Source organism: Ylistrum balloti, unplaced genomic scaffold (genome assembly GCF_031769215.1).
Source record: "Ylistrum balloti isolate Yb309-2 unplaced genomic scaffold, AGI_CSIRO_Ybal_v1 Utg370190, whole genome shotgun sequence".
NCBI classification, from domain to species: Eukaryota; Metazoa; Mollusca; class Bivalvia; order Pectinida; family Pectinidae; genus Ylistrum; species Ylistrum balloti.
In genome coordinates, this window is record NW_026782170.1 from 158846 (window position 1) to 179932 (window position 21087).

At 37.4% G+C, this 21087-nt stretch overlaps 1 protein-coding gene across 1 annotated transcript; it reads left to right on the top strand.

Moving 5' to 3' along the window:
• Positions 1 to 3688: 3688 nt before the first annotated feature.
• Positions 3689 to 20840, top strand: LOC132551292 (uncharacterized). Its single transcript, XM_060215419.1, has 3 exons — positions 3689 to 3814; positions 19216 to 19377; positions 20491 to 20840. Exons 1-3 carry the CDS (start codon positions 3709 to 3711, stop codon positions 20838 to 20840), a joined length of 618 nt encoding a protein of 205 aa, XP_060071402.1. The 5' UTR covers positions 3689 to 3708.
• The last annotated feature ends 247 nt before the right edge of the window (positions 20841 to 21087 follow it).

Sequence of the window (21087 nt, forward strand, 5' to 3'; positions counted from 1 at the left end):
TGTAGAAATCTTGAGAGGTGGACCTTGTGATGCAGGTACTCTGTGTTTTGCTCTCATTTTATTCAACATATAAATATCTTACTCTTTCTGATACCATGGTCTAATATTTGTTGGTTTCGTAAATACAATTATATAACATGGACTTGATTTTGTGATGTACCGATAACTATGTTAGAGATGTCCTTGCATTACAGATAGCGATCGAATCGACGGTATAAAAGAGATCATTTGAATAATTTACTCGGAATCTATGTATAGCTAAGGTTCTACAAAGTTGACTGTACATATAGTGAAAGTGATCCTGGTCTGTGTATGTAAGCTACACCTAAAATAACCTTAAATGATATCTTTTAAATTTGATACACTGGAGATTTCTATCCACATACATGTAGCTATCATGGAATGTTTTACACAACGTCCAGCAGGTGCTTCGAAAGCCTTGAATCATTAAAACAGTTTTACATTGTTTCATTACGTGGTATGTTGCATGCAGGTAGTTGTCGACAATATATAACAATATAAGCGTGCTTAGTGTGCAGCAATATATCAAGTACATCGGCCACTGCTTTAACACTCCATTATACGAATCTGATGTAAAAAATATTTAAACGAACGAGATAAATGTGAAGATGATATGATAAAAGAACTTACTGTCATAAAATGATTTTATACGAGCCTAAATGTCCATAAAGAGAGAATGAAGGAGAATAAAGATGGGCCATGGACAGGGATTGTTCGGATGCCATATATACCATTATATCTCTTGTCACAACAACCTAAAATGTCAAAAACTTCAATTTTACGACGTCTTTATACAATCTCTTTGTACACTTGTCTGTGATACACACGGGAGCTATTATCTGAATAGGTTAGAGTAGGACATGAGGCAAGGTATTGAAGGAAATATTGTAAGTAAGTATCAAACTGAAGTGAGAATGATAAAGGTAACCATGTCACTACAAAACGATACAGGATTAGAATCTGTTTAAAGAAACACGAGGCTACCATACAAACGCGTTATTTTGAAGCGAGAATATTAAAGGGGACGGTGTTACTGGTGATACTAATAAAGTAACCCTGTTACATAAGATATAAACACCTTATATCTCTGGAGAACACTTTTGACAGTAACGTTTCCAGTAATGCCACAATGAGAAGGAATTTCTGCTGGTTCAGTATTTGAATACCAAGAATACAACACACAGCTCCGTGACGCTTAGTTAAAATGATTTAAATAAGATAAACGTCAGATATTAATTCTCTCGTGCACACAGAGGAAGAGCACACGTCTATTTATATATTGAAATATGCAATGTATTAATCATTAAGGACAGAGGAATGACTATTATGAAAAAATCTTTTATACCACAAACAGTATCAATATCAAAAGAACCATCCGGCTTCATTACACTGTTTTGTTTTCTATTTTGTTTTCAGTAATCATGTTCAATTAAGTGCATGTTAGATACCCATTGTCAGAAACATTCAGTTGATTTTATTATCTAGAACAATATTAACATAAAAAAGAAATATGTGAAAAGAAAGAAAATGAAAATAGCAAACAGCAAAAACAGAATAACATCATCTGATTTAAAAATGTTCCTCTGTAGCTATTTGTCGGCACTGTACACTGATTGGCCGGTACTTGACCTGTTCAAATCAAACAATACTAGGAAATCAAATAAAACAGATTTTTTGGTGTTTGAAAAGAAAAGCAGTGCGTTTCAGAAAAGAAATTAAACCAACTAATCAAATCAGTTATTTGTTTCCTTTGAAGAGAAGAAAACGTCAATCAAAATATTACCTCTAAATGATTCAGATTAATTGTTGGGTCTTAAGATTTCAAGATCATTTTACATACGGACGATAAGAAAAAGAAAATGTTTTCGAATCAATGAAACCAGCTCTTTTTATACAGATCTAAACACTTAAACCCCAAGTGTTGTCATGAGAGTGCGAACACCAAGTAACTACCACACAAATATAAACTGAATTCAACGATCAATTAACATAGTTAACATACATTTTGGCTGAATGCTGAAAAGTTTTCGTTTCTTCAGTTCTGAACCGTTTTATGGTTGATACAAGAATAGAGTTGTGGTTAATCATTTGATATCAACAACAGAATGAAAAACATGAGGTTTAGCAGATGGTGTTTGTATGTAAAAGTTTGTAATGTGGAAACCAAATGATTCTTTATTCATTAGTATCACAACTGTGTCGTATTTGCTATTTTAATATTTACCAGCCATATTCAGGAACCAGATAAACTAAATTACTGATGGTAGACCTTTAACATAGGTTTTTTTTATCTAATCAACACACTTGCCTATATCATTTCAGGTATTGAATAAGATCAGGGATAAAGTTTAAAACTGAAAGATATTTGATTGTTCTTTCATACATAGGAAGATTTACATTAAAACAGATGCCACGTACTGAATGAAAGCACGTTAAAATGAAAATAAACATTAATACACGTAGACCAGATAGCCTCGTACAGTGCAACAAAAGAATACTTAGGACTTACGTGTAAATAAAATCACAGTTCTAGCTCAAAATCAATATAAAAAGATCACCATATGAACACACAAAAAAGATAACAACCTGAACTGTCAGCTGTGTTGTGTATTCTTCGTTCGATTAAGAAGATATTGTGATTTTATATCACTCCCCTGGAACATCAGGCAACAATGGTTTTGGTGTGGTATCAGGACTTATCGGACAAATAGTATTGGATGAATCATGTGTTTACGTGTACTGCCAGGTAAAGCGTGTAACGTATAGACAATGATTAACCCTTTAAAACAGCGCCTAATTGAAATCGACTTGCATTGAAAGCAAAAATCTTTATAATGTTATACTGCCTTCCAGAATACATTAAAAAAATCCGGCAGAAAACACCAATGTCACTTGCTGTTCGGATGTTGGGGGCGTGTCTTATCGCCTTGACTCAGGACAGCTGGGTGAAAATTTACATGCGGTGTACATTGCAAAGCCGGTCATTACAAAATTGACATGAGATGTATACATTGCTTTGGTCCTGGATTAAAGTTTTCCGGTAACTTTTAAGTTCAATCTGTGATAAAATAATACCATTTAGGTGACTTACTTAGTAGAGGGAGACGATTTGTACGCCATTCGTATAGGAGACAAAACTTTGGGTCATGTAGAAGAAATGCAAAGTAATTTGAAGGAGATCATCCGATTTATTGTGTGAAGATGGCTTTAAATTACTGTAGAATTAACAAAGTGATACTCTAACTGTCCCATACACCTTACTGGGAGCTCAATGGATGCAACAAACTATACATATGGACATTATTTGAACAAAAAGTAAAAAAAAACATGTTTCAAATATGACCATCCAAGAGTCATGAAAGAAAAGCTGTGTGTATGTACATAACCCTACGGTGAATACATGTATAGCGGCCGAGCTCCGTAATGCTTCTATAGAACACTACGTCTCTCCATGTCTGCATTCCGCCAATTTGCCCGTGCGAGGGTCAGGACTTGGAGGAGGGTGTTCGGCCTGTGTAAAGACGTCACATTAAATATGTTTTAGTGGATAACAATTAATGTAAAAAACAATTACAGGAGGGCAAAAGAATTGTTTCCTTTTTTATGGCAATTGTGATTTTTTATCTATGAAATCTGCTGAGATGCTAACTTTGGACACCATCCCGACTCGGCACCCCTCAGAAGAGCATGCTGTATGACACTTGGCTTATGTGTGTTTGCTGGTTGTGTGTGCTAGCTGGTTTACGGATGGTAAATACATCGAGGCCGGCTTATTACGACTCCGGTTCCAAAGGTAAGCCAGTGACTTTCATATGTACTAGGTTATTGCTACATGTTCTTCTATAATATCATACATCTATTTTTATATGCAGTAGTTTTTTATATACCTGACACCATTTTTTTCTATTCAAGAAACATGTAGTCATGCTATTGACAATGTATGGGACAGGATATTATATATATATATGTAATATATATATATTTGTATACACATGCTGCGCGTAGTAAGTTGTAGTAAACAACGTGTAGTAAACACAACAATTGGATTGTTAGCTTCACATGCATAGGAAACGCATTTCAAACCATCACAATTATAATTTTATAAAATGTTTTGAAAATGTGTAGTCAGTTCAACAAAACATTCCAAAATAATGATTATCAGTATGATATGTGTGTCGTTATACTGATACGATGGTTGACAAGATTACAGAACTCCTGAGGGTGCTGGCACGTAGCTCAGCTGACGTTCTGTGAATAGTAGTGACGTGAATTTACGATGAAACCATCATACTGTAGTAAAAACCTACAATACGTACATACGCACGTGTTTCTATACTTATCTCCTATCTAACCAACCCTGCCCTGTCAGTAGTTATGTCGCCCCGGGAGCATGCTCACGGGCTCGCCGTTCATTTACCACGTGTATACATATTATTTATACTTAAGTTACAAAATATTTCAAAAATCTTGTTGGCAGGCTACATAGTATGTAGGTTAATATAATTAATATAAATATAAACTAGAAAAACCCATATATAACATACAAATTGACTGGAAAGATGTTTCCAATTAGCTAGGGTTTGAATGATCACCCCTAAATACCATGTGTGTGTGAAGTACTTTCCAGTGCACTAATATCATTATTATCATTTTCCACTACACAAACTTCAGGAAATCCCAGATATTGTGGCCGCCACTATTAATTAACTTCCTTGTTATTATTTAACTGTACACAATCTTTTACGTAAAAACGAAAGATTTCATCTTAATGGGACAAGAAGTGTTAAGTGCGAGTTCATTTGTAGACTTGCCGTATTGATAGCTGTCAGGTTGCATAGAAAGACGCATTAAATAATCATTGAAAAGATCGGAATCAATGGTTAACTGGTCTCGATGATGCAGAAAAAAACCCGCCATGATTTACGCACATGGATAAACTGAAAAGACCGCATTTGAAGAACCGTTTAACACCTTTAACACTGTAGTACAACATTTAAATGATGTCTGCCTTATTCACTCCTTCCCAGCTGTTTACTCGTTAGGTTGTCTAGTCTTTCTACAAAATCGTCTGTATGAAGGAATCGCGAAGTAAAATAATTTAGTGAACGATCACTGCTTCATCTACTGAAGTAAAACAGAAAAAAAAAGATATAGTGTACCCTTAATATAAAACATTATCAGAATTTAAAACAATCAACACACAAAAATATATTTACACAAAAACTAAACGGAATACAAACATTGACTGTCATCTTACCGCTGTGATTTCGATAACGAGTGTCTTAATCGTACCAGTCGAAAAATTGCGACTGTGTGGCTAGGCTCTACACAGCTTGAACAGTGTAGTAACTCCATACGCAAGCAGGTCGTATTGGAAATATCGCGGAAAGTAAATGTCAAATCTATTAAATGGAGAAGAACCGTCTTGGGCGTTTTAATGTCAGCTTCTGTATTGTATATACGATTGAAATATTTCTTAAATGTTTTGCTGTTTAAGGTCAAATCCAGATCATTGTACAATATATATGTACTTTAATTAGTATCAGCGAAATTATTCCGTGGTTTTTATCATACATTAACCTTTACAGGCAGGTTAAATCTTTATACCAATTCGTCTTCACAAGACAAAGGACAATATCGGCGAGTACTTTTGTTTATCAAACGTTACATGAATATCATTGTATCATACTAACACAAAAATCCTGTAAGTTCGAAACAACAGCGTCATGCCCTTTATAACTAAATGTAAGTTGTATGACAGGACAAATTGTAAGTTGTGTGACAAGACAAATTGTACAGGCTTACCTTTTCGCTCATAAAAATCATTTAATCCATCCATCAATCAATCAATAATATATTTCTTCTTGATCATAATCCACACTGAGTTTTGGATCCGCTTTGTTGTGAAATGACCAGTTAAATCCGACTGGCTGTTTACATGTCGGCGGTTTGTGTCGTCTGGTTTTCGATCTTATCTAGTGACATTAAAACAATAACAAAACCAAACCAAACTCAAAAAACATTTTTAAAAATGTTACTGATGTGATCCGCCTGTGATAAGGATTTATGGGAATTATATAGTCTAACAGATTCCGTAATAATCTTACACCCAGTCATGTTTAATTGTTATTGCATTTGTCTCCCAAGGTTTGTGACAGACGCAAAAAAACTCCGAATACAAGGTTTGGCCACAGACACGATAATGGCTCTGTTCCTGCTGACTGGAGGACTTGTTTATTGGCTGTGAACTAATTTCACTTACTCATTTGTTTCTGTTTTCCAGTAATTATTTCTTGTATAGATAACATTAAATCAGATGTTGCGTTTGGTTCCAAATGGGAAACTTAGACGTTTAACTGTAAACTGTAAAATAAATTCGTGGGTACACAAAGTCTAAACCAACGAAAGCAGTCTCTATGATTTACATCCCGAAGACTGTCCCGTTGTTATCATTAGTAAGAACATACAATCTCTATGATTTACATCCCGAAGACTGTCCCGTTGTTATCATTAGTAAGAACATACAATCTCTATGATTTACATCCCGAAGACTGTCCCGTGGTTATCATTAGTAAGAACATACAATCTCTATGATTTACATCCCGAAGACTGTCCCGTGGTTATCATTAGTAAGAACATACAATCTCTATGATTTACATCCCGAAGACTGTCCCGTGGTTATCATTAGTAAGAACATACAATCTCTATGGTTTACATCCCGAAGACTGTCCCGTGGTTATCATTAGTAAGAACATGCAGTCGCTATGATTTTCATCCCGAAGACTGTCCCGTGGTTATCATTAGTAAGAACATACAATCTCTATGATTTACATCCCGAAGACTGTCCCGTGGTTATCATTAGTAAGAACATACAATCTCTATGGTTTACATCCCGAAGACTGTCCCGTGGTTATCATTAGTAAGAACATACAATCTCTATGATTTACATCCCGAAGACTGTCCCGTGGTTATCATTAGTAAGAACATGCAGTCGCTATGATTTTCATCCCGAAGACTGTCCCGTGGTTATCATTAGTAAGAACATACAATCTCTATGATTTACATCCCGAAGACTGTCCCGTGGTTATCATTAGTAAGAACATACAATCTCTATGATTTACATCCCGAAGACTGTCCCGTGGTTATCATTAGTAAGAACATACAATCTCTATGATTTACATCCCGAAGACTGTCCCGTGGTTATCATTAGTAAGAACATGCAGTCGCTATGATTTTCATCCCGAAGACTGTCCCGTGGTTATCATTAGTAAGAACATACAATCTCTATAATTTACATCCCGAAGACTGTCCCGTTGTTATCATTAGTAAGAACATACAATCTCTATGATTTACATCCCGAAGACTGTCCCGTGGTTATCATTAGTAAAAACATACAATCTCTATAATTTACATCCCGAAGACTGTCCCGTGGTTATCATTAGTAAGAACATACAATTTCTATGATTTACATCCCGAAGACTGTCCCGTGGTAATTATCAGTAAGAACATGCAGTCGCTATGATTTTCATCCCGAAGACTGTCCAGTGGTTATCATTAGTAAGAACATACAATCTCTATGGTTTACATCCAGAAGACTGTCTTTTGGTAATCCTCAGTAAGAACATGCAATCTCTTTGATTTGATTTGATTTGATTTGAGTCGTGACAGTAAACACCTGTTTCAAGTTGTCTAATATTGCATTTTGGAACTTGCTCGAATATCTATTGATGGAAAATTAACCCAATGTTTTAGCATTCACTGTTTTCATGCCCAATCCTTCAGTTATCCCATATGCAGAAAATCACTTAATACTTGGTATATTTTTGATTCATTCAGTGCCGAAAACTATGAGATTTCTGTAATTATCGGCCAGTGCACCCCCGAATCTTTATTTTGACACTTAATTCGGTCATATTGATTTCTCTTCGTCGTTTCCTAAACTTCAACACCATTAGCCTTGGCATCATCTCCTTAGTTTGAACACCATCAGCTCCTAGTATCATATCCTTAGTTTGAATACCATCAGCCCCAGTATCATCTCCTTAGTTTGACCACCATCAGCTCCTAGTATCATCTCCTTAGTTTGAACACCATAAGCCTTAGTATCATCTCCTTCGTTTCAACACCATCAGCCTTAGTCGCATCTCCTTAGTTTGAACACCATTAGCCTTAGCATCATCTCCTTAGTTTGAACACCATCAGCTCCTAGTGGCATCTCCTTAGTTTGAACACCATCAGCTCCTAGTATCATCTCCTTAGTTTAAACACCATCAGCCTTAGTATCATCTCCTTAGTTTGACCACCATCAGCTCCTAGTATCATCTCCTTAGTTTCAGCACCATCAGCCTTAGTATCATCTCCTTAGTTTGACCACCATCAGCCTTAGTATCATCTCCTTAGTTTGAACACCATAAGCCTTAGTATCATCTCCTTAGTTTGACCACCATCAGCCTTAGTATCATCTCCTTAGTTTGAACACCATAAGCCTTAGTATCATCTCCTTAGTTTCAAGACCATCAGCCTTAGTATCATCTCCTTCTTTTCGACACCATCAGCCTTAGTAGCATCTCCTTCTTTTCAACACTATCAAACCTTAGTGTCATGTAGGAGTCGGAAAAGGGCGAAACAGTCGCACGACGTATTTTAATGTATCATTTTTATGCTGTATCTAATTCAAATTTGGATTGAAAAGTGTTATTAAATTCATTGTACAATCCTTTAAGCTTACCTTTAAATTCAATCTATCTTTTGTGTGAAACCAGTTGACGTAATTATGTTGATCTCCGGTTCACCTGCGCGGTTATTTATCAGTGAAAGCGACACATTGTACAATAAAACGCTGATTTCTTCTGCATATTCGTATTGGATTCGTTGAATATTAGCTTTCCAACTTTGTGTCTGGATAATCATTTTTATCACAGGATTGAATACATCTACATCATCAGTTTGCGTATGAACTCGTGTAATACGACTTATTGTGACGTCATCAATGAGGCAACGCAATGACGTCACACACTTGCAGACTTTAATCATAACGTCACAATGAAGACAATCAAGAAGAGAGAGTTATCTATTAATTCACAACCCAAAATTGTAATTTGACGTCTATCGCATTTAATAATTATTCACGATGTATAACTATGTACACAGAATTGTATATCATATGCTACAGAAGGATCACCATTGTATGTTTAAAATACAGAAATAAAACATAATTTAGATAGAATATGCTTCCAATGTGTAAGAAAAATGGAGTCAGTCTGACAAAGATGGCGAGATGTAAAATCGTGAGAACAAATTATGTATTTCATTAAGAAATTTTAAGAATCTGACAAAATTGTTTCATTGAAATTTCCGCAAATGTACCAATAGAGATTTTGATACGTGAAAGCTTTGTTCTGAAGTTGAAACTTGTTTAGGAAATTTGTACACGCACTTATGACCCAGGTGACGTCCACACACATACATCTGTATGACATATGAAGATTACAGCGATATTGTAGAAGCATTTCGTGTGGGCGGATATCACTCCAAACCAGCTAATGTTGTTTGACGTCCTGGATGACTTATGGACCTGAATGAAATCACGAATTATAGTAAAGTGTATGGTGAGTGGTTTATACATTTCGTCCTGTTTTTCATTAGATCAACTGTCTAAAATTCGCGACGTTTCTACCAGGAAATTACAGGAATCAATTATTGCAATGTGTTGAAGTTTTTCAATGGCTGCGATCCTCCCAACAACACACAGTCTATATAATGAAGTTGATCAAACGGCGTCCTCATTCAATACGAATTCAAATTTCGAAAATGAAATTATCCCGATAAAATAATCCTCACAAAAACAGTAATAAAATAACAGATGGCAGTAATTTTACTTCCGTTTTGTGTGTACTTCCGGTTATAATCCAAAGTATATACAATGTATAGGAACACACCAGACATAATATGGTGGCAGTCCCCCTCCCCTTTCCAATGTTCTTACGGATGATATAAGCGGCCAGTGACACTTACGAGTATAATAGATATCAAAACCCTTTAATACTTCTGAGATAAGTTTGTCATATGGACGTTACGTCTATATACAGTATTTGTGGTGTGTCAAACATGTTAAATCTGGGCTCATTCAAAATCAGCTACAAATAGAAATGTATACACACCTTATAACATTAATTTGGTTAATTACACATTTTCGTGTATATTCGAAAAACTGACGAGAAATCCTAAACACTGTATCGTTATCTTGTGTTATGTGCTCGATATATTCGGTACCAATATTTATCCGTGTCTATATTGTGATTGTATTAAAAAACACGTGAACGCAATGGAATATTCTTTCGCCAAGTCCATGCTTCCATAGTTGCGAATATACTACCACGCTGAAATCCATTTACCCAAACCCTCAAAATTTTAAATACAGGTCGCCTGTGTTGTAATATACAACACAACATGTGCAAGTATGCAACGCTTGAGTCACAAAAAGTAAGCGGAACATGGTCATAGTTATGACTGAATTTCTGTCAATATCGCTGTTAAGTGGCGGAACTGCGTCCCTGTCTTGGCTAACTTGCTTTTGTTTACGTACGAGGTTGTATTTATGGAAGAGCTTATCAAAATATGTCACAAAGTGCTTGCCAAAACCTGCAATTTCATGGCACTCATAAATAACAAGCGATGTAATTAACATGTCCGTCATATATACTCAATAAAATGGAGGTCTAGGACACAGACTCTTCTGCAGCAGTTGCTTACTTCGACCTTCCAACAGGGACAGCTTTCCATCAAACTGCAAGATAAGCGTGATGGTTTCGATAGACCTTCTGTGAGGTCTCCATCTTTAGATAGTAAAATTCCTTCTCCCCAACCAATGGTGTTTACATGTCTCAGCTAATTCTGTGCGCTTGTTCTAAATATCACGATTTCCATGAAAGATACATAGAACAGCTAAATTACAACACCAAATTTACAACATAGGGTATAAAGCGAGGTTGATGAAGAATATTGGGGGGGGGGGGATCATGATTGTCCCAACTTCCCACGAGATAATGCCTCGTTCAAAATGAAGTTAGGAAGATCTGACACTTGTTATATTAGCTACTGTGTTTAACAAGCTTTATGTGGTGAATGTCATTGATGAAGAAGACGGTTTTTTCTTGCGTCTCCGTTTCGCCCTCGTGCCGTCTGTGACTGGTTTCACCACGGACGTAACGGGTTCGATCCTGTATTTTCACTCTTGTGATCGTTTGTCAGGATGAACTCTATACGGTATGTCGACGCTTTGGTACTTTGCTAAGTCAATTAAATCGATGTCATGTTGATCAATCATGTGTTGAAATTATTTTGTGTCGACTGAATTGGAATTCCAACGTCTTCAAAAGAGTGTTAAACAGTTTACACAAACAAAGCAATGACCTCAATATACATTTGATAGAAGTCAATCATCACACACAGTTACGCTAATGTCTTCCCTGTGCGATATCGTAACATATTGAGTTCAGATAATTGACGGGGAAACCCGGATCGCTCAAGTAATACAAACCTGATAACACTGGAATGGATAACTTAAAACATAGAAAAAAACACGGGATAAAAACGAGAAATTCCAGAAATATTCAGGTTCACCCAAATGAATATACAAGATAAGATATTTCTACTCATTTCTCAAGAAGTGGAGAATAATGGCCGAGTTTTTACCTCTAGTATTTAATAACTCCATGTATAAAATTGTGATGTATATTCCAGAGGTAAAATATGAAAACACATTGAAATAGTTTCGCCACGGGCATCTCAGTATGAGAGGTTGAGTGTGGCATATAACACACTATATATATAAATAGTTAATTGGTTCCATAAATAGTCTATCTCAAATATGCGTCCTTGTAAACCCCTGTCAGTCAACCACACTGGCTGTTCGTTAACCATAGTAGCCTAGTACATCCGACCGTTCAGTCGATAGTCACAAGATGCTTACTGTAGGTAGGCAGTTAAAAGAGGGATATGTTACATCAGCAGGCAGTTTATAGAGGGGTCGCAGAACAGAAGGTTCTCTTACATACATAGGTAGTTTACACATTGGTCGATTAAGTATGTAGGCAGTTTATATAGAGGCATCTAGTTGAAAGGTCACTTACAAGAATACGCAGTTTACAAATGGGTCGGTTATATATTTAGAGGGGTTGGTTAACATACAAAGCAGTTAGTAGAGGGGCTGGTTTACATACAAAGGCAGTAAGCAGAGGGGTTGGTTTACATACAAAGGCAGTAAGCAGAGGGGTTGGTTTACATACAAAGGCAGTTAGCAGAGGGTTTGGTTTACATACAAAGGCAGTTAGCAGAGGGGTTGGTTTACATACAAAGGCAGTTAGCAGAGGGGTTGGTTTACATACAAAGGCAGTAAGCAGAGGGGTTGGTTTACATGTTAAGACAGTTAGTAGAGGGGCTGGTTTACATACAAAGGCAGTAAGCAGAGGGATTGGTTTACATGTAAAGACAGTTAGTAGAGGGGCTGGTTGACATACAATGGCAGTAAGCAGAGGGGTTGGTTTACATGTAAATGCATTTAGTAGAAGGGTTGGTTTACATGTAAAGACAGTTAGCAGAGGGGTTGGTTTACATGTAAAGGCAGTTAGCAGGGGGGTTGGTTTACATGTAAAGACAGTTAGCAGGGGGTTGGTTTTCATGTGAAGGCAGTTAGTAGAGGGGTTGGTTTACATGTAAAGGCAGTTAGCAGGGGGGTTGGTTTACATGTGAAGGCAGTTAGTAGAGGGGTTGGTATACATGAAAAGACAGTTAGCAGGGTGTTGGTTTACATGTGAATGCAGTTAGTAGAGAGGTTGGTTTACATGTGAAGGCAGTTAGTAGAAGGGTTGGTTTACATGTGAAGGCAGTTAGTAGAGAGGTTGGTTTACATGTGAAGACAGTTAGCAGGGTGTTGGTTTACATGTGAAGGCAGTTAGTAGAGAGGTTGGTTTACATGTGAAGGCAGTTAGTAGAAGGGTTGGTTTACATGTGAAGGCAGTTAGCAGAGGGGTTTGTTTACATGTGAAGGCAGTTAGCAGAGGGGTTGGTTTACATGTGAAGGCAGTTAGCAGAGAGGTTTGTTTACATGTGAAGGCAGTTAGCAGAGGGGTTTGTTTACATGTGAAGACAGTTAGCAGGGTGTTGGTTTACATGTGAAGGCAGTTAGCAGAGGGGTTGGTTTACATGTGGAGGCAGTTAGTAGAAGGGTTGGTTTACAAGTAAAGGCAGTTAGTAGAGAGGTGGGTTTACATACAAAGGCAGTAAGCAGAGGGGTTGGTTTACATGTTAAGACAGTTAGTAGAGGGGCTGGTTTACATACAAAGGCAGTAAGCAGAGGGATTGGTTTACATGTAAAGACAGTTAGCAGAGGGGTTGGTTTTCATGTAAAGACAGTTAGCAGTGGGGTTGGTTTTCATGTGAAGGCAGTTAGTAGAGAGGTTGGTTTACATGTGAAGGCAGTTAGTAGAGAGGTTGGTTTACATGTGAAGGCAGTTAGTAGAAGGGTTGGTTTACATGTGAAGGCAGTTAGCAGTGGGGTTGGTTTACATGTGAAGGCAGTTAGTAGAGGGGTTGGTTTACATGTAAAGGCAGTTAGCAGGGGGTTGGTTTACATGTGAAGGCAGTTAGTAGAGGGGTTGGTATACATGAAAAGACAGTTAGCAGGGGGTTGATTTACATGTGAAGGCAGTTAGTAGAGAGGTTGGTTTACATGTGAAGGCAGTTAGTAGAAGGGTTGGTTTACATGTGAAGGCAGTTAGTAGAGAGGTTGGTTTACATGTGAAGGCAGTTAGTAGAAGGGTTGGTTTACATGTGAAGGCAGTTAGCAGAGGGGTTTGTTTACATGTGAAGGCAGTTAGCAGAGGGGTTGGTTTACATGTGAAGGCAGTTAGCAGAGGGGTTTGTTTACATGTGAAGGCAGTTAGCAGAGGGGTTGGTTTACATGTGGAGGCAGTTAGTAGAAGGGTTGGTTTACAAGTAAAGGCAGTTAGTAGAGAGGTGGGTTTACATACAAAGGCAGTAAGCAGAGGGGTTGGTTTACATGTTAAGACAGTTAGTAGAGGGGCTGGTTTACATACAAAGGCAGTAAGCAGAGGGATTGGTTTACATGTAAAGACAGTTAGCAGAGGGGTTGGTTTTCATGTAAAGACAGTTAGCAGTGGGGTTGGTTTTCATGTGAAGGCAGTTAGTAGAGGGGTTGGTTTACATGTAAAGGCAGTTAGCAGGGGGTTGGTTTACATGTGAAGGCAGTTAGTAGAGGGGTTGGTATACATGAAAAGACAGTTAGCAGGGTGTTGGTTTACATGTGAAGGCAGTTAGTAAAGAGGTTGGTTTACATGTGAAGGCAGTTAGTAGAAGGGTTGGTTTACATGTGAAGGCAGTTAGTAGAGAGGTTGGTTTACATGTGAAGGCAGTTAGTAGAAGGGTTGGTTTACATGTGAAGGCAGTTAGCAGAGGGGTTTGTTTACATGTGAAGGCAGTTAGCAGAGGGGTTGGTTTACATGTGAAGGCTGTTAGCAGAGGGGTTTGTTTGCATGTGAAGGCAGTTAGCAGAGGGGTTGGTTTACATGTGGAGGCAGTTAGTAGAGGGGTTGGTTTACAAGTAAAGGCAGTTAGTAGAGGGGTGGGTTTACATGTGAAGGCAGTTAGTTGAGGGATGGGTTTACATATAAAGACAGTTAGCAGAGGGGATGGTTTACATGTAAAGGTAGCTAGTAGAGAGGTTGGTTTACATACAATAGCAGTTAAGCAGAGGGGTTGGTTTACATACAATGGCAGTTAAGCAGAGGGGTTGGTTTACATACAAAGGCAGTTACCACTGAGGCCAGTTAAACATGTAGACAGTTACCAGGGAAGACAGTTTCATATGTAGGCAGTTAACTTATAAGTCGGTTTAATATGAAGTCAGACATATTGTTATAACACACTCACTTTAGACTATTGCAGTTTAATTTATCTGATATCGCCTTGCCACCGTTCCCTAACAGGTGACGGTGAATACTAGAACTATCGCTCTATTGCTTGACATTGTATAACAAACCTTAGAGTAATTTGGTGACAGCGATGGAGACAGCTCTAACTTAGGGAACACATACACACCAATATAATGTCCAATACACTGTTCAATCGTATATTGCCGTGGCCTTTAGTCTGTTGTTAAGTTGAAAAATCTCGCATCTAATTTGACTTTACTTGTCCGCTGACTCGTTCTAGAAGTTAACCTGGGTATCACGAGACATATTTGAAACTCGGAAATGTCATTTTGTATGTGTCGTATGATATTAACTCAACGCAATATGTGTTTACGAACCTGTCAGCATTCCTTTACAGGTAGATCTATGCTCAGCAATCCATGTGTGGCACTTCTAATTTCAAACTTGGATTAAAAATAAAGGTAGATTCCAAAATATCATGTTTTCTTCTAAAGACTTTAAGCAGATGTACATTTTCTTTATTTGACCAACGTCAAGAATCCTGTTAGAAGTCACTACTGTCCAAAATTAGCAAATAGGCGGCACACAAAGACGTAAGAGAAACGGAACGTCTAAAAACCACCACCATGATAATGATCTTATGTATCATCTTATACTGTATAGGAGCCTGAGGTTAGTTCCTAGTTCTTAAGTCCATTCAACAAAACCGGAACTGGGAATCGGATTACAATTCCATTTAAGCTAAAACGGATCTAGGATCTGGTGCCGAGTCCCTTTTTTCTTAAACGCAACTAGGAACCTGGAACTGGTGTACTTGTCTGCTATTGTGCAGCTGTAAAAGTAAGGTAGAACACTAATTAATAAGATTTACATTTAAATGTAGTCTGTCAAAATTATCCATTCTTGTTATTTGATAAAAATGCGTGGAAAATAGTTGTACTTTAGTGTTGAATGGTCCCAAAGGACATCGGGGATTCTAAAGTGTTTTTTTTAAAATTATTTTTCCAAAGTAAAATTATGGCACTTGATAAAATAGATAATTTCGATAGAAGTGTTGAGAGTTGGTTCCCAGTATTACTTGGAATTATAAGGAAACTGTATATACAGTAGGTCAGTGACTCAATACCGTGCTACATCAGATTTACCTATGTGTTGTATAGAGCTTCGTCACTGGTAGTGTTTTTATTTGCTGAAGGATCAAACTCTATGGTTTAACGGATGTCATTTCTTTTTTTAAATCAGAACTTTTAACCTGAATATTAAACTGATAATGTGATATGTTATCATGCAATAAATTCCGAGTCCTAATTGAAGCCCATTGAGTGTTTGAAGAAGATTAAACGACATTCGATGTCGTTGTTTTCTTTTCGAACAATCTTGTTATTAGGTTTACCCTTGATACATAACATATTCTACTTCATTTTCGCTTCAGACGTATACTGAAATATTCATGACAATTCCTAGAGTTGGCGTAAAGCGGGTATATATATGGTGGAAGTATGTACAACACAGTATGACTCATTCTAGAAACAACGGCAAACAAGGCTTCTGCTGCTAACAATGATGACTAATACCGGGTGTAGATAATCATTCATAGGACTGCGACACGGTTATACCACCTAATGTGATGTTACGTCATCAGCTCGCTGGACAATCCAAGATTCAACTACGGACAATTTTATACCCCGGGTAGATTAACCACCTATTGCGATATTACATCATCAACTCAGTGGACAATCCAGGGTCAAATAACAATTGGTAAATACAACGTATAAACTACGGACAAATTAATACCCCGGGTAGATTAACCAGCTAGTATGGTAACATTAATATCTGCGATTAATTGACTACGCTATAGTACAGAGTCTGTAAAACCACGGGTAAATAAGCCACTATATAGTTCAGCGACATAAACATATCGGTTACATTGAACTTTCGTAATGCAACGAATTCAAAATCATTGGTTAATTAACTATTTTATAGCTCGGCGACACTAACTGATCGGGTTGCTGAACCGTTCATAATACAACGACAGTACGGCGGTGTTAACACGTCAGGTAATTTAACCATATGTAATACCTCGATATCACCACGCTGGATAAATGTTCTATTTCAGAATGGCGACACTGATATCCTTGACAGATTAAGCACATAATGATACGGCGACATTAAGATCCCAGGTAAAATAACTATTTCAGTACGGATACATTAAAACCTCAGGTAAATTTAGTACGACGACACTAATACCTCGGCGACACTAATACCTCGGGTAAATAAAGTATTTTAGTACGGTGACACTAATACCTCGGCGACACTAATACTTCGGGTTAATAAAGTATTTTAGTACGAAGACACTAATACTTCGGGTAAATAAAGTATTTTATTACAACGACACTGATACTTCGGGTAAATAAAGTATTTTAGTACGACGACACTGACACTTCGGGTTAATTAAGTATTTTATTACGACGACACTGATACTTCGGGGAAATAAAGTATTTCAGTACGACGACACTGACACTTCGGGTTAATTAAGTATTTTAGTACGACGACACTGATACTTCGGGGAAATAAAGTATTTTAGTACGACGACACTGACACTTCGGGTTAATTAAGTATTTTAGTACGACGATACTAATACTTCGGGTAAATAAAGTATTTTAGTACGACGACACTAATACTTCGGGTAAATAAAGTATTTTAGTACGACGACACTGACACTTCGGGTTAATTAAGTATTTTAGTACGACGATACTAATACTTCGGGTAAATAAAGTATTTTAGTACGACGACACTAATACTTCGGGTAGATAAAGTATTTTAGTACGACAACACTAATACTTCGGGTAAATAAAGTATTTTATTACAACGACACTGATACTTCGGGTAAATAAAGTATTTTATTACGACGACACTGATACTTCGGGGAAATAAAGTATTTTAGTACGACGACACGAATACTTCGGGTAAATAAAGTATATTAATACGACGACACTAATACTTCGGGTAAATAAAGTATTTTAGTTCGACAACACTGATACTTCGGGTTAATAAAGTATTTTAGTACGACGGCACTAATACTTCGGGGAAATAAAGTATTTCAGTACGACGACACTGATACTTCGGGTTAATAAGATATTTTAGTGCGGATAAATTAACTATTTTTGATACGGCGACTTTTACACTTATAAATTAACCATTTTTAATACTGTGAAATTAGCAAACCAAGTTAGCTAAATTAAATTTAATTAAATTTATGTTGCTGTTATCGTAGGGAAAACATTGACCTGCTGTAGAATGTGATACGTTCGGCGTTCTTTTTATTAAACAACGAGACATTCATTGACAATGCCGAACGGAATTTTATGCATACCTGAAAACCAAGGACACTCCTTTTGTTCATATCAGCCGCTAACTTCGATATAACGTAACCAACCATAAAGTTTTTTCCGAGTGTCCTTTAAGTAAAGGTTTTCCCGAGGGTCCTTTAAGTAAATGTTTTCCCGAGTATCATTAAGTAAAGGTTTTCCCGAGTGTCCTTTAAGTAAAGGTTTTCCCGAGTATCATTAAGTAAAGGTTTTCCCGAGTATCATTAAGTAAAGGTTTTCCCAAGTGTCCTTTAAGTAAAGGTTTTCCCAAGTGTCCTTTAAGTAAATGTTTACAACTATAAACGTTATCTATTTTACAACAAATGCGAAACAAGTTATTTCAACTTATATTAATCACTATTGTTGTCCCGGATGGAAGCGTGCGAGGGGTCTTACAGTGGGAGGAAACCGGAGTTCCCAGGGAAAACCCACGTGGTCGGGCAGGTGACCCTAACCTTTTCACGTCCGTTCCAGGAGTCGAACCAAGGACGGCTAGGTGAAAGGCGAGTGCGTTACCACTGCGAAACCCGACCATCGTACGTATTCAAGGATTGGTGATGGTGACCAGAATCTACTGACCATAAAAGCATATATAAGGATTGGTGACGATGACCAGAATCTACTGACCATAAGAAACGTATACAGGGTTTGATGACGATGACCAGAATCTACTGACCAAAAAAACCTATACAGGGTTTGGTGACGATGACCAGAATCTACTGACCGTAAAAACGTATACAGGGTGTGGTGACGATGACCAGAATCTACTGACCATAAAAACATATACAAGGTTTGGTGATGGTACCAGAATCGATTTAGCTTTGAAGGCTGAAGACCTGAACTGAACCAAAATTGAAGATAATATCTTTTTGTAGGAAGTTGGTTGACCAGTGAGGAGATTCGGAAGGCAAGGGCGAGGTGGAAAGCGGCGATGATGATGAAGACGACAGATGACGAGGACCTTGTCCTTCCTAACGATAACGGAAGTGGGATGATGCAAAAAGATGGAGGAAACCATCATTTAACACGTTATACGGGTACGTACTTCACACAGAAGTTATACGGGTACATACTTCACACAGAAGTTATACGGGTAGGTACTTCACACAGAAGTTATACGGGTACGTACTTCACACAGAAGTTATACGGGTACGTACTTCACACAGAGGTTATACGGGTACGTACTTCACGCAGAAGTTATACGGGTACGTACTTTACACAGAGGTTATACAGGTACATACTTCACACAGAAGTTATACGGGTAGGTACTTCACACAGAAGTTATACGGGTACGTACTTCACACAGAGGTTATACGGGTAGGTACTTCACACAGAAGTTATACGGGTACGTACTTCACACAGAAGTTATACGGGTACGTACTTCACACAGAGGTTATACGGGTACGTACTTCACACAGAAGTTATACGGGTACGTACTTCACACAGAAGTTATACGGGTACGTACTTCACACAGAATTTATACGGGTACGTACTTCACACAGAAGTTATACGGGTACGTACTTCACATAGAAGTTATACAGGTACGTATTTCGCACGGTAACTATTGTCACTAAATAATACAACTACGGTAACTATGTTCACTAAATGATACAACTACAGTATTTATTGTCACTAAATAATACAAGTACGGTAACTATGGTCACTAAATAATACAACTACGGTAACTATGGTTACTAAATTATACAAGTACGGTAACTGTGGTCACTAAATTATACAACTACGGTAACTATGTTCACTAAATGATACAACTACGGTATTTATTGTCACTAAATAATACAACTACGGTAACTATTGTCACAAAATGATACAACTACGGTAACTATTGTCACAAAATGATACAACTACGGTAACTATTGTCACAAAATGATACAACTACGGTAACTATTGTCACTAAATGATACAACTACGGTAACTATTGTCACAAAATAATACAACTATGGTAACTACGTCACTAAAAGTTACAGCTATGGTATATGATGTCACTAAATGTGTAAGTGTTTTGGAGAGTGTCACATCATATATTGCCACTGCATAGCTAATATCATCTGATGCAAAGAAGTTCGTGTTGGAATGAAACGTTTGATTTATTATCTATATCAAAACACTTCTTTTTCTCCATTCTTTTGAAGGTTCAGTATCAAGATTACATTCGTCGACGTGCTGCCGACTGGGACGAGTTTCGGCTACACGAAGGAAGCCATGTCATAGCGGGTATTACACCAACCAGTTAAAAGTGAAGCTCCGGCGATACCGCTTATATCGTTATAAACAGAGGTTAAAACTCCTAAGGAGTCGTTACGGCAATAAATACAGACAAAATATTATGGATAAGTACCAAAAATGTGCGCTACGTCGTCACAGTCGATTCCAAAAATGTTGTAACGCCGTATATTATCATAAGAAACGACGACATAGAAACTGGCGCATGTACGCTAGATACCGGAACTCTCTTTTTAAACGGAAGCGCCGTCGACACTAAGGGTTATGGGTAATAACATTTTATTGTTCTCATTCAGGTGTCTGTGAAAAATAAATGTCTCGTTGTTGTTATTTCAAAACAGGAGTTCACTTGTTTTGTTGTCGTGTACTTGTCAACAACAATGTATTCAACATGTATAATGTCTATTACATACGTAATTATTGTTTTGATATCCTACATTGAAGTGTATCCACAGTCGACTAACATTAACCATCCATGTAAAATACGTATCTAGCCTAAATTAAAT